Source organism: Caloenas nicobarica, chromosome 27 (genome assembly GCF_036013445.1).
Source record: "Caloenas nicobarica isolate bCalNic1 chromosome 27, bCalNic1.hap1, whole genome shotgun sequence".
Classification (NCBI taxonomy): domain Eukaryota; kingdom Metazoa; phylum Chordata; class Aves; order Columbiformes; family Columbidae; genus Caloenas; species Caloenas nicobarica.
Genome location: NC_088271.1, coordinates 1,660,757 through 1,686,494, shown reverse-complemented (window position 1 = coordinate 1,686,494; position 25,738 = coordinate 1,660,757). Strand labels below are relative to the sequence as shown.

Genomic DNA, 25,738 nt, shown 5'->3' with positions numbered 1-25,738 from the left:
TGGGAGCTTTTTGTTCAAACGGAACATTCACGGTCCTTTGCGGCAATTGCGACTTGACGCAAATCTTGGCATTTTCACTGAAAAACCGCTCGGCGAGCTCTCCAGGGATCAGCCGGCATCCCGGTGCCCCGGACCCCCCGAAATAACGTCCGCCCCGCCCACTTAGGCCCCACCTCCCCGGCAGCGTCGCCCCGCCCCTTTATTCCGCGTTTCCGCTGCCCCTCCCTTTCTTGTCCCCGCTCGGCCGCCGTCGTTCTCCGCCGCGCGTCGCTGGGCGGGGCGGAGCCGGGCGGCGGGGGGGGGAGGGAAGATGGCGGAGGCTTCACCGCAGCCGGGACGGTTCTTCTGCCACTGCTGCTCGGCCGAGATCGCCCCGCGCCTGCCCGTGAGCGGGGGTGGGGGCCCGGCCGCGGTCCGGTGGGAAATGGGGGAGCCGGTGGCGGGGGGTTGGGCCCCGGCGGGGCGGGCACGTGGGGTGAGGCCTGGGGGGGCCGGGGCGGGGAGCGGGGGCGCTGGGGGTGCGGGCCCGGGCCGGGGGGCGGTTCTGCGGGTGGCGGTTGGGGCGTCAGGAGGGGCTGGGGGGGGGACGTGGCGCCCCCGGCCGAGGGGAAGCGGCCGCTGGAGACGGGGGCGGCGGGACGGACCCCGGGCCGGGGGGGCGGGAGGGACCTCGGGCCCGGGGCGGGGGCGGGACGGACCCCGGCGGGGGTGGGAGGGACCCCGGGCCGGTGCCGCCGCGGTTCGGGAGCCCCGGGCGGCAGCTCCGCCCGGCCCAGCCCGGTCGGTCGCCCCCGCAGGGGTGACACCCCCGCAGCCGGCGCTGTGTCTGCAGGGACAGGAGCTCTGAGGGACAACGAGGAGGCGGATTTTTTGTCTCTCTCGGGATTTCGGGGAGTGTAAGAAAAGCTCCCCGGGTGGTACCGGCCGTAGGCAGGTGCACAGGTGACCCGCACGCACTGGGTCACCAGCAGAACCTGCTGGGTGAGCGAGTGTCCCGCGCGGGCTCGGGAGCGTTGGCTGTGGCAGAGGAACCGGCTCACACACCGTGTGGGCCGGGGCTGGAGCTGCTGGCCGTCGCCTGCCAGGTGTTAAATTGGATTCCGAGGATCCTGCCAGGCTCCGTTTGTCCCGAAACTTTCCGCAGCGTCTCATCGCCATAAGGCGTTGCTTTTTGTTCAAGTTTATTGAATTTTTAAAATACCCCAATAGCCTGACTGTGAGCGTAGGTCTCTCTTTGTCACGGTTGATTAGACTTTGGTGCCAGTTTGGTTTTGTGACGTGCTGTTTGTCCTTTCGCCCCCTCCGTCACTCTTACTGGTTAGGTGAGGTCAGGCCTTGCTGGTAAATCTCAGCTTGTATTTACGTGTGAGGACAAAACTCCTGATAATGCTCCTGTGAAATGTGGAGATGGGCTGGAGAAGGTGGCTGTGGAGCTGAAGGTTGTAACCTCGGAATATTGGTCATTTGTTTTTGTTTAAACACCCTGTCCTGGGCTTGCAGTGAACGCGCTGACAGCTGCTGCTCTGGCTCCGGTTCTAGATAATTGCCAGTTAATGAACTTGTGTTGGGGTCCAAGTTCATTTGCTTTCACTTGCTGTTTGCAGCCCAAGCTGCTGCAGATACCGTAGCACATGCTGCAAAAGGAGAGATTCCAAAGCCTGAGAAACAACCAACAGTGACATTTGTGCTGTTCCAGCTGCAGAGGAATGTGCTGACCCCCGTGTTCCGAGCTGAGCGTGCAGGAAAAAGCCTCGCGGAGCAGAGCTGAGGGCGCTGGGAGCTGCTCGCTGCGGCTTCTGCGGTGATTTACCCCGTTTACCCCAGCGCGTCACTGCTGGGAGGTAAAACGGGGAGGGGATGTCGCAGAGACAACCGCCCTGATTTTCTGTGTTTGACACGGGAGTTACCGTGTGCCGGGAGCCAACTTTGAGAATGTGGATGGTGTAGAAACGCTCTTGAAATCCAACGTTGTGTAGGTTGTGTAGACCAGGGTGTTTCACAACTTGCGCAGAGAGGAAGCAGTGACTCCTCTGCGGCTGCTCCAGGTCCCGGCGTTTGCCGCGTCCTTATCGCGCCGGGCAGGCCGGGCCAGTGCCGCGCGGTTGCTGGCGTTGCCGCCTCATGCTTGGGCCTTATCAGAATGTTCTGCAGCGGCTGGAGGAGCCGTCCCCGACCTGCTATCGGGGCAGACCTGCGGCCCCGGCACCTCTCCGCTTTTGGGGAAATCCATCGACTTTGTTTGAGGGCCTGTGCCAGTTCTAACGCAGCAGCAGCAAAAGGAAGCAGTATTATTTTTAGAAGCTTTTCAGTTTCTTCCACGCTGAGCGGGCTTTGCCAGCGTGGGGTTTTGGGCGGTTGTGTTTGCAGCAGTGGCTGTTCCGCCTCGGCCGTGCCTGGCGTTGGGCACAGGGGCTGTTGCTTCCTCCTCTGACTCAGTGCAGCTGCTTCTCGAGCGCTGAGAAGTGAAGTAATTTCCTTTCGGGATCTTGAGTGTTCTGGGAGCTCTGGCAGCATGGTTGTGCGGTATAAATTCCTCGCTAACACCAGGAATCACGAGGAAAAGTGATGGTTTCCTGAGGAATCCTGCTGCTGCACACACAGGCTGTTTACTCAGCGTGTTCTGTCCTCAGCAAAGGCCATGGGTGGCAGCAGCTTTTCTGTCACCAGTCCTGAGTGCGAGAGCGTGGAACTCTAGCACTGTCTCCATGACCTCGCTGTGCTGTGACCCCCAGGTGACATCGGTGACAGCAGCGTGGGCTGCGGGTCCCTCCCGTTCCTGTCATCAGGACGTTTGGCCCCTTGCAGGGGTGAGGGCAGGTCCCCGAAACACACAGCTGTTTAAAACCTGATGTTTGGGCGCTGCTCGGCCGGAAGGCCAGTGGTTTTGCTTTCACTTCACCCAGAACTCCATCAGATGTTATCTAATGCCTTGTCTACACTAGGGATTAATTAGCGTTATCCAGATCTTTTCTGAAGCCACGTTCCAGACGGGCTCAGGCTTAACGATTTGCCTCACTGGTCTGGGGAAGGCAAATACCAGCGGTTTGGGGGCTCGGGCTCTGTAATCGTGGCGTGTGTTTGGGATGAGGAGCTGCAGGACCCTCCACCCCGTCTCACCAAAGGCACTCTGCAGCTTTTATGTAGCTCTTCCTTTTCTCATTCAATATTTCTTCTCCCGTAGGACTACATTTGCCCGCGGTGTGAATCTGGTTTTATTGAAGAACTCCCTGAAGAGCCGAGGTAACGTGCTGCCCCGATGGCTGTTGCTGGAGTGAACTCAGTCTGCTTTGCTCTTTTCCTCTTTTTGAGTTAAAAGGCAACCTTGGATGCTAAATGCACTATTTTTATTCCTTCTGCCCAATATTTGGCTCATCTTCCCTCACCACGGGTATATAGTGCTTAATTTGCATAGTTTGCATTTACAGGTCAATCAGCCCTGGGAATGCCGAGTGTCACAGGTGGCTGGTACAGGGCAGGGGAGGAATGAGTTGTGTTAAAACAAACACAAAATAGTGGTAGAAAGGCTTTCCCCGTGGCATGTGGTGGCTCTGAGCTGTTAGAGTCATCAGGGCAGAGATAACCCTCCGAGAGGGGAGCCTGTGGAATGGAGCGTGTACGTCTGCTTCAGTTGTAATTTAATAACTTGGAGAACCAAGAGTGAAAGGTTTTGACTGGGACTTTGGACTCTGCACCGGGGCAGCCGAGATCTGCGTTCACGTGCGTCACGGCTGGCTCGGAGCAGGGGAAACATCTTGAAACGTTTCGGTGGCATCGGGACGGGCAGCACGCGGGCAGGGACGTGGTGTCTGTGCTGAGCAGGTGACGTTTGGTCTGACTGCACCAGCCTGAGAGGCTGAAATCAATCCTGGCTGATCCTGAGCGCGCTGCTCATTTGCTGTGACCTTGGGAGAGTCGTGTCAGTGCTGAGCTTTGGTTTTTTGGTACCATTGAATGTCAAAGCGCAGGCCTGGACACTGAGCAGTAAACGTTCCTGTAGCTCTCCAACAGCACTAAGAGTTTTCCTGATAATCTATCCTGCCTGGTCACATGCCTCTGCAATAGGAGTTCCTTTGATTCAGGATTAGACTTAAGCACGGTTGGGTCACAGTGATCAGGGTTTGTACCTTAAGTCCTCTCTTCCTGAAGCTCCAGGAGATTAGCTGGTTTGTTCGGGGTGGATTGTGCAGGGAATCCTTGCCTGACATCGTGGTTCATCTCTGTCACTTCATGGAATCAGAATCTGAAAGGGTGGGGAGAGATGGGTGAAGATACGGGAGAGAAAAATGAAAATTGAGATGAACGATTAACCAAACAGCAGCTGAGGGCAGACGGGTTTCTGTGTGGAGCTGACCCTGTGCTGGGGAAGGTGAGACCTTCAAGGTCCCCTCGAGCTCTGGTTCAGCACAAAAATGAATCAGTCGCATCCCTCGTGCTGTGGCGGCTGCTGTCCCTGTCAAACTTGTGTCCCTTGCTCCCTTCTGCCGGGAAGAGCTTTTGGGGGGACCCTCCCGATGCTGACCAGCGCTCCTCCTCCTTCACAGGAACGCTGAGAGTGAGAGCAGCTCCTCCACGGCAGCCAGCGATCAGAGCCGGCATCCCTTCGAGGTGAGTCCTGCCAGCTCCTCCACCGCTTCTGCTTTGCCACTCAAGTATTTTTCCATTAATACGTTGTTTAAATGTTCCCCGGATTATGACAAAATTTAGGAAAGGTGTTACTGTCATCTGTGTGCTGTTCCTGAAATCTCTGCATGTCAGATTTTACTGCGTGCTTTTGATAGCAGCATCACTTGTAGATTATTCTTGTTGCTGAGCTGGGATTTCGGGAGCTGCCCGGGTGTGTTGCTGTGCAGTAGCCTCGGCCCCAGGGGCAGCAGTGACTGGCAGCAGCTGCAGAGAACCCCGGGAAGTTGTGATTTCCTACCTGTGCGTGCAGTTCCAGCCTGTGCTCCTCACAGAGCTGCCTCTGAGGATGCTGACCCGCCTGTGTCAGCCAAGGCGTGTGCGTCGTGGGAGTCTGGAGAGACTGGTCTTTGTTGGAAACTGGGCGGACACCAGGCATGACAGCCAAGAGCCATTTCTCTGCCCTTCACAATCCGTTCCCTTGATTCTCTCCCTCCCAGAACGTGGATCAGCACTTGTTCACCTTGCCGCAGGGCTACGGCCAGTTTGCCTTCGGGATCTTCGATGACAGCTTTGAGTTTCCCTTCGGGTCCAACGCACCGTCGGAAGACAACAGGGACTCGGAGAACCGGCGGGAGCGGGAACATCAGTCTCGGCACCGCTACGGTGCGAGGCAGCCGCGGGCCCGCCTGGCCACACGCCGTGCCGCGGGCAGGCACGAGGGCGTCCCCACGCTGGAGGGGTGAGAACAGCGGCCGCTTCGGGGGGAGGGAGCCCTGGGCTTTGTCACGGATGAGAGTTGGCTGAGAATCAGCCCATCCCTGTTCCTCGCCGGTCTGAGGCGGCTCCAGTGCGGCTCCTGTGCGGGCCCCGGCTTTGCCCTGTGAACTCGAGCGCTCGAGCCGTGGCTGTTGGCAGCTCTCGCCTTGAGTTTACCAGGGCCGTTTCCCCTGTGCACGGTGGTGGGAACCGCGATGCGGCTGGAAGCTCTGACCATTAAACCGGCAGTAAGAAAGCGTTTCCTGGTCGTTAACCGGGAATTGCCAGTGTGGTGGACTCAGTGTGAGGGGAAACGAGAGAAAACACAGGACAGCAAAACTCATGGCTCCTGAATTGCAGCCTGGAGAGCCACTTGCTATCCTTGTCAGCACTTATCCCCTTACGGATAAAATACTGAAATTTCTCGTTGTCATTGAATAACCATTCATAAGATGTGATTGCTACGGGATATTTTTCCTTTTCTCCCTGATGGTGCAACAGTATTTAGTATATTCAGCTGCTCCTTCCATGTCAGGTTCTTGGGCTGGGAGTCAGCAGACACTAATTCGTACGTAATCCTGGTTTTCTTGTCTTTCAGAATTATCCAGCAGCTGGTCAATGGCATTATTGCACCTACGACAATTCCAAACCTGGGACTGGGGCCCTGGTGAGTTGGGAGCTGTGCTGCTCTCTCTGACAGTGTCCCTGCTCCCACCGAAGGTCATTGTTGTCCTTGTTCTTACAGGGGAGTCTTGCATTCAAATCCGATGGACTATGCGTGGGGCGCCAACGGCTTGGATGCGATTATTACGCAGGTAAAATTGGTGTTACGGTGGTGTCTCCTGTCTCGCAGGTAAAATTGGCGTTACGGTGGCATCTCCTGTCCCCTCGTGCAGCGCTGCAAAGTCAGCAGCAGCTGCTGTGACGCAGGGGACAAAGCCCCGAGGGTGCAGAAACAGGAGACAAGGTCCGCAGTGCGGGCGGCGTGAGGTTCGAGTGCCCTGGCTCAGTAAATGAGCAGATTCTGTTGCTGCTGAGCTCACATCTTCTTTCTGCCGCCCTGGCCTATTGTTTTTCAGTTACTAAATCAGTTTGAAAACACTGGACCGCCGCCAGCAGACAAGGAGAAGATCCAGGCCCTCCCCACCATACAGATCACCCAGGAACACGTAGGTACGTGTGTCTGCTCCAGGGAAGGAGCCATGGCGGGGGCAGGAGGCACAAGAGCCAGTGGGGCCAAGGGGAAAAGGTGACGGGATCCCGGGCTGGGTGCTCGGAGCGTCATGCTCTGCTGCTCAGCAGTGGTTTTCCCTTCCCTTCATGATCCAGATTCTGGGTTAGAGTGTCCCGTGTGTAAAGAAGACTACACAGTGGGTGAAAATGTCCGGCAGTTACCGTGCAATCATCTCTTCCACGACAGCTGCATAGTCCCATGGCTTGAGCAGGTTAGTGAGTGGGATTTTGGAGCACTCAGGTGTATTTCCTGATTCTCTGTAAATATTTTCCTACCTCCCCAATGAGGCCTAAGCACGAGCAGCCTTTGGTCAGAGGAAGGAGTGTCATCCTGGCCTTTTCCCTGAGTGCTGCTCCTGTGTTGTGTCTCTAATCCCGTTTCCCGTATTTCTTGTTTTGTTTTTGTCTGCTCTCCAAAGCACGACACGTGTCCCGTGTGCCGGAAAAGCTTAAGCGGACAAAACACTGCCACAAACCCCCCCGAACTCACAGGGATGAACTTCTCGTCATCCTCGTCCTCCTCTTCCTCCAGCTCACCAAGTAACGAAAACTCATCGAACAACTCATGAATCTTAATCCACCCCTCTGTCCCCGGGGCCCTGTCCCTTGTCCCCCCTCCCTCCCTGGCCAACGTCAGCAGCGAAAGGGGCTTCCAGAGCAGAGCGAGGGGAGGGAGCCCGGGGGGAGCAGCATCCCCAGAACCCCCCTTTGAGTTCTGGAGCCACGGAGACACTGGGTCCTTCTGGGACAAGAAGCCTCAAGTTGTGTGATGGGGAAAGGGCTCTGTCTGTGAATAAAAACACCCGTTTGCCGCGTGGACTTGGAACCGTTGGTGTGAGCGGCTGCTGTGCCCCGCGGATGGGAGCCCCGCGGTGCCGAGCCGGCGGCTGCGGTTCAGAATGGAAAGGTGGTTTGTCTGGGTTTGGGTCTGAGATCCCTTATTTCTTCTGCTCCTCCTCTCCCCTTGGGTACTATCTCTTCTGCTTTGGAGGTTGAAGTCTTTAAAACAAAGCGTGAGGATCCTGCCTCCCTCCCGGGATCTCCAGCTGGGAAGGGCCAGTAGTTGTCACTGAAAATATGAACTCTGGAAACAGACCCCGTTGTCCTTCCCATCCCCATCTCGAGTCCCAGTTATTTTTCTTTATAACCTCACCCTTCTGATGCTCAACACTGAAAGGGTTTTTATAATTTTAAATTATTACTGCTGTTAAATAAACAGACGTTTCAGCTCAACGAGACGTTATGCATGATTTGAGGAAAACTACAGGGTAAGGTGTGTGGAGGCCGCTGTGCTGAGCCGTCCCCGTCCCCCTGGTTCGGCCGAGCCCCCGCGCGCCCAGCGCCGGCCTGTGCAGCTCTGGCACCGGCTCCGGCGTCACCAGCACCTGGATCCCGAGCGGCTGGCTGCAGGGTTGCAACCCAAAGCATCCTTGCCTGGTCTTTTGTATTTTTTACACCTTCTCCCTGGTGAGTCCTGCCCTTCTCTCAGCCTGAGCAACTTTTCCACTGTGTCACCATCAGGACTGGGCGTGCGTCAGAGCAAGGACCAGCCAAATGTCGTTGTGATTGAATAATACACAGGAAAAACAACAGTTTGGAGAAAAAATGTATTTCAAAGCTACTTAAAATACAGCTGATTAAAAAAGGAGAGAGAGAGACAAATATCTGGGTGTGTTTGTGACTCAGTTTCTGTGACAGAGCTGGAGCTTGGAGAATGAAAAGAATGTGACCAGAGCGGGCAGTGACTGACCTGCTGCCCGTGTCCTTGCGCGCCAGGGCCGAGAGAGACAACAACTGCGTTCTGGCCTTCGGTTTGGCTCTGGTCACGCTGCAGCCCCAACGGCACCGGGAGAACCCCGGCGAGCGTGGGGTGGGCGATGTCCCCGCGGGGAGGTTCTGCTCTGCTCTTTGCGGCACAGCAAAAAGAAGGTTCCTTGGAGCAAACCCCCCAGCGCAGACGGCAGCAGCCTCTGCCGGGCTCTGACCAACCCTCCTGGAATGTTTCTCCTCCTCGGCTCTGCCAGCGCGGCCAGGGCAGCCGGCAGCACCTTTCATCCCATGGGTGGGTGCCTGGGGATGAGGGTTTATCTCGGGACTGGTCTGTCAGGGTTAATGGCTCATCTTCCACCCAAGGTTGGGCCAGAGGCTTCTGTCACCGGGGTGCTGGGCCTGGGTGGCAGCAGGAGGGTCCCCGGCCGAGCCCATGTGTGCCTGTCGGCTGGGCTGGCATGGAGGGAAACTTTCCTGTTCGGTCACCGAAATGCAGCCCAGGAGACCCAGGAAAACCTTCCTTCTCCTGCCGCGATCCAGCTGGTGCCCGCCACGGTCCCCACACGGTTAACGCGGTGGCTGGTCCCTCTCCCAGACTCGTTTGGAGCTGGTTGGGTAAGAACTGGAACAAGTTTGGTGGTTGTTGCTGGGGCCACCGCTCACATCTGACGTGACAAGGTGACCAGGCGGCGCTGCCTCAGCCTGGCGGGTGCGGAGGGACGTGCCCTGGCCGGGGGGACAAGGAGTGGGTGCTATTTTTGGCCGTGGTCCCCTCCCGCCAGGGGCTGGTCCTCACCAGCACCAGCCTTCCAGCTCCATCTCCGCTGGGGCCTTGGAGCCGAGCCCACCATGGAAGCACCAAGACTCACATCCCCTTCATACCACAAACAGCTTTAATCACTGCGGGTGCTGGGACACGAGACAAACGCACCCACCAGCACGTCCCAGCCCCACGGCCTCCGCCCCAGTCCCGCAGACACGCCGTTAGAGCGACGGCCGCCCAGTCTGGGCTGCGCGGGCAGGACCGCGGCGGCAGCCCCGGCACACGGCCACGCTCTCCGGGCTGCACTGTGGCAGGGCAAGGGGGAGATCCGCATCCCTGCGCGGCTGCACCCGCAGCATCTGCCTCCTGCAGCTGTCCTCTGCCGTGCATTTAAAAATAAACAATAAATAGCAGAAAAATAGATATGTACATAAATAAAATAACCCTTTTTTCCCTACAGGACAGTCCGGAGCCAGCCATGGGCTCAGCTGACGAGCATGGGGAGGAAATGCGTGGAGAGGTGCTGCCGGCGCGTCTTGCCCCCGCGCCGCGGCCGGCCCCTGCTGTTGAGCGAGAGGAACATGGGGCGGCCGCGGTGCCGCCAGCGCAGCGACGCGTAGGTGTTGTAGCCGTTCTCCTCGATGCGTTCCGTGAACTTGCAGTTGGGGCTGAACTCCTTCTGGCAGGAGAGGGCAGGGGGTGAGGGCGGCTGCGCTTGCCGGGGCCCGTTGTCACCCCCAGAGCAGGGCAGGGCAGGACCCACTGCTCCCATCCTGGGGGGCTCTGGGGGTGCAGCCCCTGCTGGGGACAGGTCAGAGCGTGGGGCAGCAGGACCCCCCTGTTCCAGCTCTGCCCTGTGCCCTGACCCCGTTCCCGTCCCTCCCAGGGGCAGCGTCTGACCTACCGACCCGTAGAGCCTCCCCCGTTTGTTCATGGCCAGGTAGAAGCCGGTGTGCACCGCTCGGATGGCCACGACACCGACACGCACCGACCGAATCTCGACGATGCCTGTGGGACAGGGAAGCGCGGCGGTAGAGCTGGGGAGGAAATGCCATCTCCCCGAGGGTCCTGCCCTGACACCGCGGCTGTGGCCACAACGTGCCCCCCAGGAGGGCTGAGGCCGCTGACCCTCACCCGGCACTGGGGCAGCCGGAGGGACAGTGGGAACAGGACCCCCCCGCTGGGGGCGGGAGGGGGAACCTCCACCCGGGGAGGATTTGATCTTTACCCCTTTCCTCCCCCGGGCCCAGCCACTGCCCAGGAGCCGGGCTGCGTGGGAGCAACGCTGAGCACAACTTCTGCTCGCCCGGAACAAATCTCTGCTCAGTGCCAGGCTCGGGTTTATCCTGCCCTCATTGGCAGCTCTGCCCATGCATCTGTCCCAGATGTGGTGCCCTGGGGACCTGACCCGGCTCTCGCAGCACTGGCTCCCCACACACTCAGGGCACTGAGGCCAGTGTGGCCCTCGGAGGGACAAAGCGTGTGCAGGGGTGGCAGTGACGGCACAGCCGCTAATGGCAAAGGCATCCGGTCGGACCAGCAGCCCTGACAGGGACAACACCCAGAGCATCACCAGGGATTCCTGCACCACCTCGACCCGCCAGCGCCAGCCGGCCCAGCCAGCCCCGCTGCCCGCCAGGGCCACGGCACCGCAGGATGGGGGAAGGAGCCTCCAGCAGGCAGGGCAGCAGGCAGGGCAGCAGGCAGGGTGTGAGCCACAGCACGAGCTGCCCGTGGGCACCGCTTCCTGGGGCTGCTGCAGGCAGCCGGAGTGGGAGGATGTGCAGGGGCTCAGGCTGGTGGTGGCACATGCAGCGCAGGGGCTTCCACCAGCCATCGCCCCGGGCATCCCCAGCATCGCCTGGCATCGCCTCCACAGGGACACTCGTACCCTCACCGGAGCAAGGAAGTGGATATGGCACCAAGGCAGCACGAGGGCTCCCGAGCATTTGGCCTGGGCCCCTCAATGCTGAGACCAGCACGTGGCCCTGGCACTTGCCGGGACCCACAGTGCCCAGCCCAGCAGAGCCGGAGACAAGCAGCAGCCACTGGGAAGGGCTGAGTGGGTGCCGGTGAATCCATCTGATTTGGTCACCCTCTGGAATTGCTGCTAGTTATAACAAAGAACTTTTGCTTTTCTAAAAATAACCCCCCAGGCAGGAGCCGCCCATGGGGATGCTGCAGCCAGTGTCCCCACGGCACAGCTGGTACGTGTCCAGCACATGCTCATGGATGCTCGGGTCTGAGACAGGCATTGCCCTGAAGCTTCCTCCCTCCCTCCTCCTCAGCCTTTATCCTCCCCACCGCAGCTACAGGGAGCGATCAGATCCCCCCGGTCAGCGCCGGGTGACACCAAACGCCGGGCAGGGCAGGCAGCACCCTGGCTGTGCCGCAGGACAAGATGGGACAAGGGACCCCGCAGGTCGCCCCGGGTGCTGGGCAGAGCTGGCAAAGTGACAGCGGGTCCCCGGCCAGAGGCCGCCGCGCTCCCGCGGAGCGGCGGGCAGCAGCACCGGAGACAGCGCGGACAGCGGCTCCCGCACGGCCGGAGCAGCCGCTCCGCAGAGGGTTTTGCGGGGCGGGGGGAGCCGCGGGCGCTCCCCGGGGCCGGGCACCGCGGGCTCCCGCCGCCGTCCGGCCGCCTCCGTCCAGCCCTCGCCCCCGCGGCCGTGCCCTCTGCCCGGTCCCGCCTCTGCCACAGCCCCCGGTCCCGGTCCCGGCCCCACTCACTGCCCGGCCGCTCCCTCCAGCGCGTCCCCTCCACGCCGCCGCCGCCGTCGATGCGCAGGAAGAAGCGGGTGGCGGAGAAGAGCCGCCGCCAGCGCACGTCGCCTTCCAGGTGCCCGTAGCTGCGGGCGGGCCGCCGGGCGCTGCCCGCTCCCGGTCCCGGCCCCGCCAGCACGGCCAGCGCCCCGGCCAAGCAGGCGGCGAGGGCGGCGGGGCCCCCGCCCCTCATGGCGGCGGGCGGCGGGCGGGCGGCGGGGCACGGCGGGGCGGCGGGCGACGGGCCATGGCCACCGCGGCGACCGGCCCGACGGCGCGGGCGGGGCGGGGACGCGGGGCGGGGCCACCCATTCATAAATCCGCGCCCCGACGGCTGCCCCACATCCCCGTGGCCGGTCACTTGCCTGCTCCCGCAGAGTGCCCGGTTGGGCGAGCGACCGCACACTCCGGTCCCCGGTGGCTCCCGCGGCGGGCGGGCAGGGGACGGGCTCCTGGGCAGGGCGGGGGCAGAGGCGGGGGCGCGGCGCCCGGCCCGGGGCTGGTGTCTGTCCGCGGACGGGGCAGAGAGGGGCCGGGCGGGCGCGGGGCAGCGCCGTGTCCCCACACCAGGACCCGCACCGTGTCCCCACACCGTGTCCCCGCACCGTGTCCCCGCACTGGGACCCGCACCGTGTCCCCGCACCGTGGCCCCGCACCGTGGCCCCGCACTGGTACCCGCACCGTGTCCCCGCACCGTGTCCCCGCACCGGGACCCGCACCGTGTCCCCGCACCGTGTCCCCGCACCGGGACCCGCACCGTGTCCCCGCACCGTGTCCCCGCACCGTGTCCCCGCACCGGGACCCGCACCGTGTCCCCGCACCGTGTCCCCGCACCGGGACCCGCGCCGTGTCCCCGCACCGTGTCCCCGCACCGTGTCCCCGCACCGGGACCCGCACCGTGTCCCCGCACCGTGTCCCCGCACCGGGACCCGCGCCGTGTCCCCGCACCGTGTCCCCGCACCGTGTCCCCGCACCGGGACCCGCACCGTGTCCCCGCACCGTGTCCCCGCACCGGGACCCGCACCGTGTCCCCGCACCGGGACCCGCGGGCTCCGCTCCCGGCCCGTCCCGTCGGGGCCGCCGCGGCCGCCAGGGGGCGCCGTGCCGCGCTGGCCGCGCTGCACCATGGGAGTTGTAGTCCGGGTGGGCGGGGCCGCCGCTCCCGCCGAGCAGCGCGCGGCGCATGCGCAGTGGTGCGCGCGGCAGCATGGCGGCCTAGCGGGGATGTCGGTGCTGCGGCTGCGCGCGGCGCTGGGCCCGGCCCGGCTGCGGGGCGCCGGTGAGAGCGGGGCCCGACACCCCCCGGGGGCCCCGACATCCCCCGGGCCGGAGCCGCGGGCTCTGCGGGTCTTTGTGTGCCGTGAGCCCCCGCCCAGGGACGGCGAGGGGGGCTGCGGGTGTCCCGCGGCCTTGTCACCCTCTGCGGGCAGAACTGGGGCTCAGGGGCCCCGGTGGGACGGACTCTGCGCCGGGGGTGTCACAGCTGTCCCTGCCCGCTGGGGCACTGCTGGGGCCGCAGGGACGCGCAGGCCGAGCTGAGATGCTGCTCTGCTCTGAGCCTGCAAAGTGGGGACCGGGCAGGGCTGTGGGACAGGGCGGTGGAGCAGAGCAGTGGGACAGGGCGGTGGGGCAGGGCGGTGGAGCAGGGCGGTGGAGCAGGGAGGTGGGGCAGAGCGGTGGGGCAGGGCTGTGGGGCAGAGCGGTAGGGCAGGGCAGTGGGGCAGGGCGGTGGGGCAGGGCGGTGGGGCAGGGCGGTGGGGCAGGCGGAGCAGTGGAGCAATATGGGGGTGAAGTCTCCAGCTCCCACTCGTTGTGTCTTTGTGCCGCAGGGATCTCATGGAGTGTTCTCAGGAACTACTCCTCCGCCAGCGCCAAGGAGAAGGCGAGCAGGAATGGCGTCTGCGAGAGGACGGAGCTGCTGGAGGGTGAGCAGAGGATGCTGGGGAGAGCTGCGGGGGTTTCCCTTGTCTAGTGTTCCTGGGAGGTTTTCTAGGAGTCTTCCCGTTCTGTGTAGTCATAAAGAAAATATTTGAGACTGGACATACTTGTAGCCTGGACAAGGTTATGGGGCTTCCCATGGCTGGTTGGCCCCGGGGTAGGACATGACCCTCTACCGTGTGTCCCTCAGCTCTTGCCCCGTGTTTCCCGCAGTGCTGAAGGCTCGAGTGAAGCAGCTCCAAGCCAGTCACATCCCGGAGGTGACGCTCAACAAGGGGGAGCTGGCCCCCCTGGGCAATGACAAGTTCCAGGAGCCGCTGTGGAAAGCAGTGGCTCCCGCCCCTGTGGGGGAGCAGCCCAGTCCCCGGGGAGGAGACGAGAGCCCGACCCGGCCTGGCGGCTGGGCTGAGAAGCTGAAGAAGGAGATGCATGTCCGGCAGCTGAAGGTGGAGCAGAGGTTGTCCATTGCTGCCACCCAGCTGGCTCCGGAGGGCCAGGCCAAGGCCAAACCGAAGGTCAAGGCAAAAGGCAAGAAAAAGGCCAAAGATAAAGCCAAAGAGAGCCCGAAGAGCCCAGAGAGCCTGAAGAGCCCGAAGAGCCCAGCAAGCCCAAAGAGCCCAGTGAGCCTGAAGAACCCGAACAGCATCAAGAGCCCAAAGGCTAAAGTGGTCGCTGCCTGGAGCCAGAGCCACACTGTCCCCCGTGCCATCTATCCCCACGGCAAGCCCCGGGTGCTGGCAGTGAAGGAGGTTGCGAAGCCACCGCGGCCTCAGAGGGTGCTGGGTGCCAAGGACAGCAACCAGCACAAGGTCCTGCAGCAGACCATCCACTCCAACCTTGAGTGCTTCCTCTTCCTGCAGAAGCCAGAGGAGGCCGAGCGGTTCCTGCTCCTGTACCACGGCTCCCCGGCCAAGAGGAGGCTGTTGGATGTCAACGCCTACAACATCGTGATGCGTTGCTGGGCAAGACAGGTACTGAGCTGCGGGGGAGAGGGGCTGGCTCAGGGGGAAGAGCCGGGTGTTGCAGAAGCAGCGATCATGGTTTTATCTGTTTGGTCACAGTTTTATCTGTTTGGTCATGGTTTTGTCTGTTTGCACATCTGCCTTCAGCAGGTGTCTGGGGAGGGCTTGGCTGCTGCCGAGGGGGACAGAGCTGATCTGAGGCCACTGATCCCTGCAAGGTGCCTCTGAGGGGATGAAGGGGCTGAGGCAGGATAGATATGGCTGAGTTTGAACAGGAGCAGAGAGAAGCTGCGATTTGGGGCCGCTGGTGTCTGTACCCACAGCCCCGTCCCTTCCCATCTGCAGAGCAACCTGCAGCGCATCAACCGCCTGTTCTCCAAGCTGGAGGACGTGGGGCTCCGGCCCAGCCTGGACTCATACGCAGCGGTGCTGGAGTGCATGGGCCGGGTCCCGCCGTCCGCCCGAGCCGTCCACAGGTAACTCACCTGCCGCGGGTGCTGCCGAGTGCGAGGCCGCGTCTCCACAGCTGCTGCTGCTGCGCTGGGGGAACTGGGAGCTCGCTCTGGGGAGGGGACGCGCTGCCCTGCTGCACGCGTCTGGGGGCTCTGACCCGCTTCTCGTGCGCAGATCTGGGCAGGAGCAGGGTTGTTTGGGGGTGGGGGAACCCACATCTCTTTGCTCAGTCTTCCTGCCCGGGTGTGAAGGTGAAAGGCACTGGCTCAGCCGCGGTGCGGGCTGAGAGGAATCATCGATTGCTGTAACCTGAGGCGAGTGCCCTTGTGGGGACGGGACAGACTGTGCTCCCGAGGCGGCTCCCGCCAGCAGCTCCTGCAGCCCCAGAGCTCGGCGGGCAGGGAGAGCTCCTGCGCTGTCCTGGCCCAGAGAAAAGCTGCCGGTAACCAGCCCTCCTGGAGCTGTGTGCCAGCCTCCTGCCGTGATTTGGGAGCAGGTTTTGCTTTTGTGACTGCCAGAGCTTTGGCAGGGCCGGCTCTCGTGTCTGATGTGGGTCCAGGCGATGCTGCTCAGGGCACAAGTGAGGAAGGAAAAGCCTGATACAGCCAAAGCTCTTGGATCCTCAGAAGGGGTCACCCCCATCTGTCTCCTCCATGCTTAGTCTTCTGTTTAAAGACCATTCCCTGCCTCGTGCGCGGATTTCTGTCCAACACACATGGTCTCCTGTGAAAGATTAAAGCTTTACCTGCCCCTCCTCAGGTGTGTGCAGCAGCTGAAGCACGATGGCTTCTGCGTGGATGAGCTCTTCCAGAAGTGCCTGTTTGAGGAAGATGAGAAGGAGATGGTGCTGAGGGCCATCAGGATTGTCCAGCCCGAATACCAGCTGCCCCCTCCTCCCAGCCCCCAGACCTGCACGTCTTCTCTGCTCCAGGACTTCTACTCCAAGGTGAGCCCCAGAGCCCGGGGATGTCCCTGCAGCTCGGAGCTGTTGCAGTGGCACGTGTGGCGCTCACTGGTGGCCTCAGGGCCAGCCCAGCGCTGTCATATGAGAAGAACCTTTTAGCCCAATCTCTGCTCAACATTCCACAGTCCATCAGGCAGCTCATTGTTTGGAGGGGCCTGTCACTGCAGACGCGGGGGTTTGCTAGCCAGAGATGTCAGAGCTCTGGGCTCGGAGGTCCCGGGGAGGTGCCCTCAGCAGGGGTTCACACCACGTGCCCCTTGCAGGGAAGCGGGAGAATGAGCGTGTCTGTCTCTGCTCTTGCTCTGGCTTCGGCACTTACTGCCTTGCTTTTGTTGCAGGAGAAGATGGTGTCGTACCCCAAGCTGGATTTCTCCATTCAGGAGTTGCAGGAGTGTTTCCAGCAGCAGCTGGAGATGGAACTGGACAACACTGTGACCATTGAGTCAGTGGAGTCTACCAAACCCCTGACCCCGCAAGCCGAGAAAGCGGTAAAGCTCAGGGAGTCTGGGGGGAAGGGGGCTGGTGGCCTGAGGAGGGGACAGCTCACTGGTGACGCTCTCTGTCCTGTTTCCATTTCCGTGTAGCGCAAGCTGCTGGCCACACTCCGCTGCCAGTGGCACGACTCCCTCCTGCAGGCCCTGCAGAAGTCAAAGCGCAGCATGGCCAGGCTCGAGATGGGGTCAGGGTACAACACGCTGTACCCCTACCTGTGCCTGCTGCCAGATGAGGAGTACGTGGCCATCATGCTGCAGGTAGGACCCGTGCGGGCCGGGGGGCTGCCCCCGAGCACCGATGTCCCACTCGGGACAGCGGAATCAGGACACGGGCCTCATGGTTTGCCCAGGCTATGAGGTGCAGGCTCTGTCTGCTCCCTGTGCTGAGCAGCCAGAGGAGCCCCTGCTCTGTCCTGGCTGCACCTCCTTCCTCATCATCTGCTCAGCATCACGGGAACCAGCGTCTTTCTGTGCTCCCCATGCAGGAGCTTTAGCTCCCGCTTTGTCTCTGTGCTTTGTCTTTCTGTTTTTCTCTCCTTAAGACCCTTTTTGCCTCCCCCTTTCTCAGATCCTCAACAGCCTCTCCCCGCAAGGCGAGTTGCTGTCTGTGTTGGCCAGGGAGCTGGGCAACAAGATCTACAACAGACACGTCACGCAGAGGAAGCTGCGCAGCCGCCAGCTGGAGAAGTTGCAGGAGATCTACCAGGGCTACATCCAGCTCCTGGCCAGGGACAGCCAGGTGGGTGCTGCTGGGGACCGCGGGTTCCGCAGTGGCCAAGACGGGGCAAGTGGTTTGTCTGTCCGCATCGTCACGAGCACCAGGTCCCAGTTCTTGGCACCTGCTGCTGCAGAGGCAGCTTCTCGCTGTTGGGCTCACCCGGCCACATCAGTGTCCTTCCCAAACACCCCTGTCAGGGACAATGACGTGGGGACAGGAATGTCCTTCCCAGCACCGTGCTCCGGGCACGTAGATCCCATCCAGCAAGCCTGCAGGAGCAGCGTCGCTGGCCCCTCTACCTGACCCGGTTTTCTCCCTCTGCTTTCCAGCCTGACCAGTACTTGCCCCGGGAATACTGGGAGAAGCTGGTGGCAGACGCGGGCTTCGGGCCCTCCCTGAACCTGCGGGACTGCAGCTGGCCCTACATGCTTCTCATGCGCCTGGGCATGCACATGCTAGAGCTGCTGGTGCGGGCGGCCAAGGTGCCCAGGAACATCCTCAACCCTCGCCTGGAGCCCAAGCTCATCCCTGTCCTCTACCACATCTACTCCTTCCGCAGCAGCGGGCAGGTGAGCCTTGGCCTAGGGGCTGTGGGACTGTCACCCTGCATCGGAGCTGGGCCTCTGCAAGGCCCTTGTTCCTCCCTGCTGCCTGGGGACACTCGGAGGAGCCTGTTGTTCCGTGGGGATGGTGTCCGTTCCCAGCGTGACTGTTGTGCAGCGCGTGGCCGACCACATGCGCTCCTGGACTCCAGCCCTAACCCTCTACTGCTGACCTTCTCCTCTCCAGGTTGGGCTGATAAAGCCCCATCCCATCTTCTCCCAGATCATGTCAGATGCTGCAGAGACCACGCTGACCTTTAACTCCTCCGCCATCCCCATGCTGTGCCCCCCAGTGCCCTGGACCTCCCCCAGCTTTGGGGCCTATGTCCTGAACGACACCAAGTTGATGCGGTTTGTGGACGGGGCTGTGCAGCACCAGCTGCTGCTGGAGCAGTGTCCTCCGGTCAACCTGCACCCTGTGCTGGATGCCCTCAACCAGCTGGGCAACTGCGCCTGGAAGATCAACCAGCCGGTGCTGGATATCATCATCTCCATCTTCAACGACAAGGGCAACGAGAAGCTGGACATCCCCCCGCCCGTCTCTGAGGCACCCAGGCCTCCCGCCGCGCACGGCGGCTCTGCTGGCAGCAAGACCCAGAAGCACGAGCTGCTGCTCTACAAGAAGAAGGTCGCCGAGATGCACAGCTTGCGCATGGACACGCTCTACAAGCTTTCCATTGCCAACTACGTCAGGGACAAGGTGTTCTGGTTTCCTCACAACATGGACTTCCGAGGCAGGACTTACCCTTGCCCGCCGTATTTCAACCACCTGGGTAACGACGTCACCCGCGCCATCCTGCTCTTTGCGGAGGGGCGGCCCCTGGGGCCCAAGGGCCTTGACTGGCTCAAGATCCACCTGGTGAACCTGACGGGGCTGAAGAAGAAGAACGCCTTGCAGGAGCGGCTGGAATATGCCAATGAGATCATGGAGGAGATCCTAGACTCGGCCGACCACCCGCTAACGGTAGGCGAGAGCAGCTGACAGGGCTCTGGGCGGAATTGGGGGAACCCTGAGCCCCAGGGGCTGGAGTCCAAATGGGAATTGTCCAAATATGCTAAGGAAAAAAAGAGATCAGTGTCATCTGTAATTGCAGAGGAGACTTAGGCATTCTTCTTGTTTAGTATGACTCCTAGAAAGGGAAATAAAATGGAAATCAAATCAATTTTGAAACAAAAACATTTTGAAAGATAACGCTGGGAGAGGACAAAGGGAAACAAAGCATTGCAGAGTTTCCTAAATACCACATTTCTGTCTGAAACCACGACAAAATATTAGGGAAGCGGAGGCGCCTCGCCTGCTGCATCCCGCGGCGCGGGGGCTTTGATGCCAGTGCCTGCTCTCCGTCCCAGGGCCGGTGCTGGTGGATGGACACGGACGAGCCCTGGCAGGCCCTGGCGTGCTGCATGGAGATCGCCAAGGCCTCGCGCTGCCCGGACCCCGCAGCCTACATCTCGCACTTCCCAATTCACCAGGTGGGAGCCCAGCGGATCCGCATTCCCCGGGGGCGAGCCGGGGCGGAGGGGCCGGGAGAGTTTGGGGGAAAGAAGCCTGGTCCCCAGAGCCACGTTCCCCACCTGTGGCCAGGTTTTCCTAGGAATGAAAGTGCAGTTTGTGGGTGTGTTGGCTGGAGAACTCCAGTAATTTACTGCTGCGTGCAGCTGTTATAACGAGCCAGGGCGGTTAGATGCTGCTCTGCTTCCTCCTGTCCTGGGGCTGGAGCCCAGTGGCTCTGTGGGAGCAGGACGGGAGGTCTGGGCTTCTGGAGCAGGGCAGGGGACAGTGCTGACCTGTCACCTGCCTTCAGTGACATTCGCCGTGTGCCCCGTCCCATCGCTCAGGTGCTCCTGGCTCTCTGGAGGCATCTGTCCTTCCCATTCCTGGTGGATCTGCAGCAATCTGGCTGCACTGACATCCCCTTGCTGCATGGGAGACAGTGATTGATCATTTTCCTGGCGAGAGGGGTTTGCTCATTTATCTCGTTAGATCAGATGGCCCTAATGAGGTCAGGGGGGAGAACGGTGCTGTGTTCTGCTGGTATGGTCTGGAATACGTATGAGTGCATCTAAACTGATGTTGTTATGACAACAAAAGATCAAGAGAGCAGTCGGGAGTGTGAGGAGATGCCGTTAATGAAATTAAAGCAAGGACTTCTTCTGGAGGGCACCCGAGTCTGGCTGCACCTGAGTCATCAGCGCTGGGTTCGCAGCAGCAGCTCCCGGCTCCGCAACTTGCTGCACTGCAGGGAGGAGGAGGAGGAGAGGGGAGGAGGGCTGGTCCTGCCCACAGCCACCCTGTGCCCAGGCTCTTGGGGCTCCTTTTAGCATCCCAGATTTGTTGTTTTCCAAATTTTCTGTTTTCATTGTTTCCACAGAGCTCTGATGTCTTTGATAATTCATGGAGGGAGCAGTGTGATGTGAGGTCTTATTATTTTAAACCTCACAGACAGCAGTAGTTAGTGATGGGCCCCAAACAGGGAAACTGACTGGAAGGAGAGTGGGAACTGGTGTGGCACTGGGCGCTGCTGGGAGATCGGCTGCAAACCTGGCTGAAAATGGGGGGAAATGGCAACTACCGTCTAAGCCGAGCGTGTCGGTGCTGCTGAGCAGGGTCTGTCCCCACGCTGACTCCTGTCCCCACCCCAGGATGGCTCCTGCAATGGTCTGCAGCACTACGCAGCCCTGGGCCGGGACCTCATCGGCGCCATCTCCGTCAACCTGATGCCCTGCAGTGTCCCCCAGGACGTCTACAGCGCGGTGGCCCAGCAGGTAGGGGACACCTCGTGGGGTCAGGTCCCTGGGGACACAACCTCCCGCCACTGTGTCACGCAGGGTCACCCCAGCAGAAAGGTCAAGGTGACAGCAGTATACGGAGGGCTCAGAGTTGTCACGGGGGGTGGCAGAGGTGGGAGAACCCGTGTCCTGAGCCCCTGTCCCGGTGCTGTGTCCTTGTGGTGTCTGGCACCGCCCGGCTGCCAAGGTGACACTGTGGAGGCAGCAGCTCCGGTGCTGCAGCGTGGTGCTCTGAGATGTGTCTGCACCGCGGTTACCCAGCGGTGATCCCAGCTCACCAGGGCTGGGGCAGGCGGCTGAGGGTTCTGCCGGGAGCTGGGACAGGCAGCGCGCAGCTCCAGGGGCTCGCGCACCCCCGGCTCTCCCCGCGGTGATCCCCGATGCTCCCCTCACAGGTGGAGGAGTTTCGGAAGAAGGATGCCGAGCAGGGGGTGAGGATCGCTCAGGTGCTGCAAGGCTTCATCAGCCGCAAGGTGGTGAAGCAGACGGTGATGACGGTGGTGTACGGCGTCACGCGCTACGGCGGGCGGCTGCAGATGGAGAAGCGTCTCAAGGAGATTGACGGTTTCCCTGAGGTAGCGTCCCTGCCCCAGCAGCGCTTTGCTCAACTCCGTCCCTGCTCAGAGAGGTGCCTGTGCTCCCTCCCTGGGGTTTCCCTCCTGCCCTGCTCTCTCTGTACCCCTCCAAATCCCAGCAGAGGGACATGCAGCCCACAGGAGCTGAGCCCTCACTCTGCACTTGCTCTGTGCAGGAATACCTCTGGGAAGCATCTCACTACCTCGTAAAGCAGGTGTTCCATGGCATCAAGGAGATGTTCTCAGCCACTCGGGATATCCAGGTCTGTTTCCTCTGTCTCTGCTTCTCTTCTCCCCTGACCCACCCACACGTAGCCCAGGGGCTGCTCCATGGGGAGAGATGGTTCCTCTGGGTCCTGGCGCAGGGAGGATCCTCCTGTCGCAGCCCAGAGCTGCGGGACTGTCCCTGCTGCAGGGCCACGCTCCCCGTGAGCGCTGGCCCGTCGCAGTCAGTGTCTGGCATCGAACTGGTCCGTGCTGGGAGGGGATGGGTGCTCCCAGCTGCCCACGTGCACCCCAGCCGCTCTCTCCCCCCGTTCTCCCGCAGAACTGGCTGACGGAGAGCGCCAAGCTCATTGCACAGTCGGGACGGACGGTGGAGTGGGTGACACCGCTGGGTCTCCCCATCGTGCAGCCCTACTACCGCTCCAAGCCCACCGTGGTGAGTACCTGGTGTGAGCATCTGCCGTGCGGGGAGCCGGGGGGGCCACAGGCAGATAAGAGCCCAGCAGGTTGGCATCGTGGAGCCGCAGGGTCTGTGTGTGCAGCCGCATCCTCCCCGCAGAGCCCGCAGTGTGTGGGTGGCTGGTGAGGAAGCTCCGCTGCTCCCGTCCCACTCCGGCAGCCGGGGCACGGGCCTGTTCTCGCACCGAGGAGCCTTCCTCCAGCCTTGTGTGATTCAGTCTCGCTACTCTCGCCTCCCACGCGCTGCTGCACTGACTCATGGCTCCCGGTCCCGTCCTTGCAGCCGCTCACCTCCGGGAGCCCTTCCCTGCTCATCCCCTTTCTCTCTCCCCACAGCTGAACTGTGGCATGCAGAACCTGAGCGTGAAAACCTTCTACACTAACCAGTAAGTATGAAACCACGGTCTCTACTGACCTGGTCCCTGGTGTCCCCAGTCTGTGCTCTGGGGACAAAACCTTCCCATCAGTGGAACCTGCCAACACGTGCCAAAGCTCCCAGTGCCCTCCTGAGCTCAGAACACCAGCCTGGGGAGCAGCCCCTGTGCTTCGGCGAGGCCGGGGGCTCTGGCTCTGTGCCGGAGCTGCCCCAGCTCCTCCCGTCCCTGCTTTGCTGCAGGAAGCCTGACACGGTGAAGCAGAAGAACGCCTTCCCCCCCAACTTCATCCACTCGCTGGACTCCACACACATGATGCTGACGGCTCTGCATTGCCTCAGGTGGGAGCATGGCCAGGCTCTGTGCCGGCTCCGGCGCTGCCGGGAGGGCGTCACTGGGGCAGGGCACGCACGGTGGGACAGAGGTGTCCCTGGGGTGTCTGGCAGAGGAGGGACAAGAGGACGTGGCAAGGACAGGGAGGTGGCGGGTTGAGCTCTGAAGATCTGCAGGGCTGTGCAGGGCATCCCCTCATGTGGTCCCCGCTGGTGTCCCCATGAGAGGGTCTGCATGGGGCAGGGGACATCGCAGAGAGGGGACACTCAGCACCACTTCATGGCACCTTCTGCTGCCTCCCAGGCAGGGTCTGACGTTTGTCTCAGTCCACGATTGCTACTGGACTCATGCTCTCACCGTGGACGTCATGAACCAGGTAAAATTGTCCTCCCAGGTCCCTTGTGAGCCGGGATCTTGTTGGTGTGTCCTCTGGGTGCCCGCCAGCCCCCGCCCTGCCAGGCTTTGCTCCATGGGCTGATTGATTTGATCCAACTGATGTCCTGGTGCTGTAGCACCATCTTCTCCCACCCTTCAGCAAGGGTGTGAGGGAGAACGTGGCTGTAAATCAGTGCTAAACGCGGTGTCTCTGTCCTGCCCTGGCTCTTTCCCCAGGAGCACTGCCAGGGCTGGTGTACAATGGATTGATAAATTGGGGTCAGCTGCTGCTTCCCACCTCCCTGGGCTGATTCCTGTCACCTTTGTCCAGCAGCTCCCCCGCCACCTGCCCGCTGCTTTCCCTGCCCCTCACCCTGAGCTGTCCCACGTGGGAACACGGGGGGAAGGAGGGGAAATGCCTGTTAACCTGCCACTCATCATTGCTCCCTGGATCAGATCTGTCGGCAGCAGTTTGTGGCTCTGCACAGCGAGAAGATCCTGCAGGATCTGTCCAAGTTCATGCTGGAGACATACTGCAGGTATTCCTCACCCCCCCACGTCCTTCCCTCGGAGCTGGTTGTGCTCACGGGTTGTGTCACCTGCTCGGGAGGGAAGTCGTGCTTCCTTCTTGACTGACACCCAAACTGCCTGAGACCTCGGTGTGAAAAACAAGGGGGCGTGCGCCTTCTCCTAAAGCTCCCCCGCTGATCTGCTTTCCTTCTGGTTCCTCCAGCCCCGGCAGGGAGACCAGAGCCCTCTGGCAGAAGAAGCTGATGGAGCAGCTGTCAAATGTCCCCGAGACAGGTAGGAGCACGGGATGGGAACTGCAACGCTCAGGAGCAGTTTGGAGACAAGGGAAGTGACGTGGGGAGTGGTCCCCAAAATCACTGGGCTCATGTGGTGTCTGAGGTTGGATTTTCCTGCCTGTGCTGGGGGGCAGAGCCGTGGGGCAGCGCTGTGACGTTCCCCCGTCACCTGCCTCCCCCAGAGCTGAGCCCCTGGGATTTTCCCCAGGCTGACCCGGCTCGTCCCATCCCCATCTTGTTCCTCCATCTGCTTCCACCCAGGAGGCATTTGCCTGGAGATGGGAGTGAGACGCTCAGCACGATAATTGCCAGGATCTAGATGAGATACATGCAATGGGATTAAGGCAATTAGTTTAACTCCTCCTAATCTCTTGGCCCTGCCTCTGCCAGACCATCTGGCCAACCCTTGTCCTGCCTTTGCGAAACGGGACAGGCCAGCACTCCGGAACGGGCCAGTGATCCAAAATGGAACAGGCCAGTGCTCCAAAACGTGCTGGTTTTCTATTGCTCTGTTGCTGCTGAGCAGCTGCCGTGGTCGGCCCCAGAGGCAGCAGGGAGGGTTCCTACCATGTGTGCTCCTTTCCTTCCCTGCTTTGCCGTTGTTACGCTCTTCCGTCTTGCTCTTCCTACCATTCTCCAGATAAATTAGGACATCGGCTGCTAGAGGAGCTCCAGGCTCTGTGCTCAGGCCTGAGCTGCAGCCATTTTCTGCAGCAGTGCTGGGGCAGCCCTGTCCCCACCTGCCCCTGCTCTCCTCTGAGCTCTCCTCTCCCTCGTTCCTCGCAGGCAAATTCAACCTGGAGAAGGTGATGGATTCCACCTATTTTTTCAGCTGATCCCCGACAGCCGGCAGGCCCTGGGCTACCTCTGGCGTGCAGCTGGCTCGGGGGCCGCGGTGGGCGCTGGCCCATGGGCTCCGTGTCCTGCGGCTCCTGGGGAAGGTGCGTCTGGCTGCCCAGCAAAGGTACCTGCCCCAGGGCGAGCTGCTGGGCAAACCGGGAGCGCAGGAGCAGCCTGAGGGGCTGGGGGGGCTGTGCGGTACGGGATCCCTGCTCTTTGTCGTCACTGTCCAGGCACAGGGAGAGGGTGTCAAGCTCGGGGGAGCTGCATCTTTCTGCTGTGGGGCAGAAGGGGTGACAACAGCCGGGGCTGGCTCCCCTTGGTCCTGCCCGGCACCATGTGCCTGTCACTGCTGTGACCCTCAGAGCTCGCCTGGCTGTGACAGTCCTGGGGTGTCACCCCCTCCATCCCCCCACCAGCAGGCACAGACCTCCCAGAGCGTCCGACCCGCCGGGCACTGTCACCTCTCCCACCGGGCACTGTCACCTCCTGCAGCCTCTGTGGCTCCTGGCTCTCATTTCAGGGATTGTTTTCAATTCTCACTGGGTCTCAGGCAGGGAAAACCACTACAGTGAGGGTGGAGGTGTACGATACTGTAAATAAAAGCTTTTTTGGAATACGAGGTGGGAGCCATGTCCTTCTTGGCGACTTTTCCTGATGCCTGCAGGTGCTGGGCTCTGCCCTCAGCTTCAGGGGGCCCGGGGGAGGTGGAACTGATGTGTCCCCACACTACTGCTGTTTTGCTGACTTGTTGGGCTCCACTTATTCACAGAGGTGACACATTCTGGAAATGCTGTTGTAGCGGAAATGAAGACAAAACCTTCCCGTGGCGCAGGGGGGCCGGTGCAGCTGCAGGGGGAGCAGGGCTCGCGCAGGGGCCGGCTGTGTCCCCTTGGCCCTTGTGTGTCCAGCCAGGAGCCTC

General features: G+C 61.4%; 3 protein-coding genes across 4 annotated transcripts; 2 read left to right on the top strand and 1 right to left on the bottom strand.

Annotated features, from left to right (window-relative positions):
- Nucleotides 1-256: 256 nt before the first annotated feature.
- RNF126 (ring finger protein 126) lies at nt 257-8,258 on the top strand. The gene is made up of 9 exons (XM_065652287.1): nt 257-385; nt 3,182-3,240; nt 4,542-4,605; nt 5,121-5,362; nt 5,978-6,046; nt 6,125-6,194; nt 6,459-6,552; nt 6,709-6,824; nt 7,032-8,258. The coding sequence occupies exons 1-9, from the start codon at nt 311-313 to the stop codon at nt 7,179-7,181; spliced, it is 939 nt and encodes a 312-aa protein (XP_065508359.1). The 5' UTR covers nt 257-310; the 3' UTR covers nt 7,182-8,258.
- Nucleotides 8,259-9,558: 1,300 nt separating this feature from the next.
- On the bottom strand, nt 9,559-12,101 carry FGF22 (fibroblast growth factor 22). 2 transcript variants are annotated; one of them, XM_065652292.1, is made up of 3 exons: nt 11,876-12,101; nt 10,050-10,153; nt 9,559-9,824 (listed from the first exon to the last, which is right to left on the bottom strand). In XM_065652292.1, the coding sequence occupies exons 1-3, from the start codon at nt 12,099-12,101 to the stop codon at nt 9,630-9,632; spliced, it is 525 nt and encodes a 174-aa protein (XP_065508364.1). In that variant the 3' UTR covers nt 9,559-9,629. The 2 variants fall into 2 exon arrangements, with proteins under 2 accessions (XP_065508364.1, XP_065508363.1); XM_065652291.1 differs by having other exon boundaries at nt 9,559-10,153.
- Nucleotides 12,102-13,112: 1,011 nt separating this feature from the next.
- Nucleotides 13,113-25,424, top strand: POLRMT (RNA polymerase mitochondrial). The gene is made up of 21 exons (XM_065652253.1): nt 13,113-13,187; nt 13,738-13,833; nt 14,060-14,817; nt 15,154-15,284; nt 16,021-16,207; nt 16,564-16,713; nt 16,810-16,977; nt 17,288-17,458; nt 17,767-18,006; nt 18,227-19,003; nt 19,390-19,512; nt 20,683-20,805; nt 21,225-21,404; nt 21,581-21,667; nt 21,952-22,065; nt 22,425-22,474; nt 22,705-22,803; nt 23,099-23,171; nt 23,627-23,709; nt 23,904-23,974; nt 24,763-25,424. Exons 1-21 carry the CDS (start codon nt 13,133-13,135, stop codon nt 24,810-24,812), a joined length of 3,786 nt encoding a protein of 1,261 aa, XP_065508325.1. The 5' UTR covers nt 13,113-13,132; the 3' UTR covers nt 24,813-25,424.
- The last annotated feature ends 314 nt before the right edge of the window (nt 25,425-25,738 follow it).

Bases quoted from the DNA above. Each gene is read 5' to 3' on its own strand.
- RNF126 (XM_065652287.1), top strand. From the start codon at position 311: ATGGCGGAGGCTTCACCGCAGCCGGGACGGTTCTTCTGCCACTGCTGC. The intron at 6,195-6,458 runs GTAAAATTGGTG...ATTGTTTTTCAG, and splicing joins TGGATGCGATTATTACGCAG to TTACTAAATCAGTTTGAAAA. The intron at 6,553-6,708 runs GTACGTGTGTCT...TTCATGATCCAG, and splicing joins GATCACCCAGGAACACGTAG to ATTCTGGGTTAGAGTGTCCC.
- FGF22 (XM_065652291.1), bottom strand. From the start codon at position 12,101: ATGAGGGGCGGGGGCCCCGCCGCCCTCGCCGCCTGCTTGGCCGGGGCG. The intron at 10,154-11,875 runs GTGAGTGGGGCC...CCTGTCCCACAG, and splicing joins CTGGAGGGAGCGGCCGGGCA to GCATCGTCGAGATTCGGTCG.
- POLRMT (XM_065652253.1), top strand. From the start codon at position 13,133: ATGTCGGTGCTGCGGCTGCGCGCGGCGCTGGGCCCGGCCCGGCTGCGG. The intron at 15,285-16,020 runs GTAACTCACCTG...GCCCCTCCTCAG, and splicing joins TCCGCCCGAGCCGTCCACAG to GTGTGTGCAGCAGCTGAAGC. The intron at 19,513-20,682 runs GTGGGAGCCCAG...TCCCCACCCCAG, and splicing joins CGCACTTCCCAATTCACCAG to GATGGCTCCTGCAATGGTCT.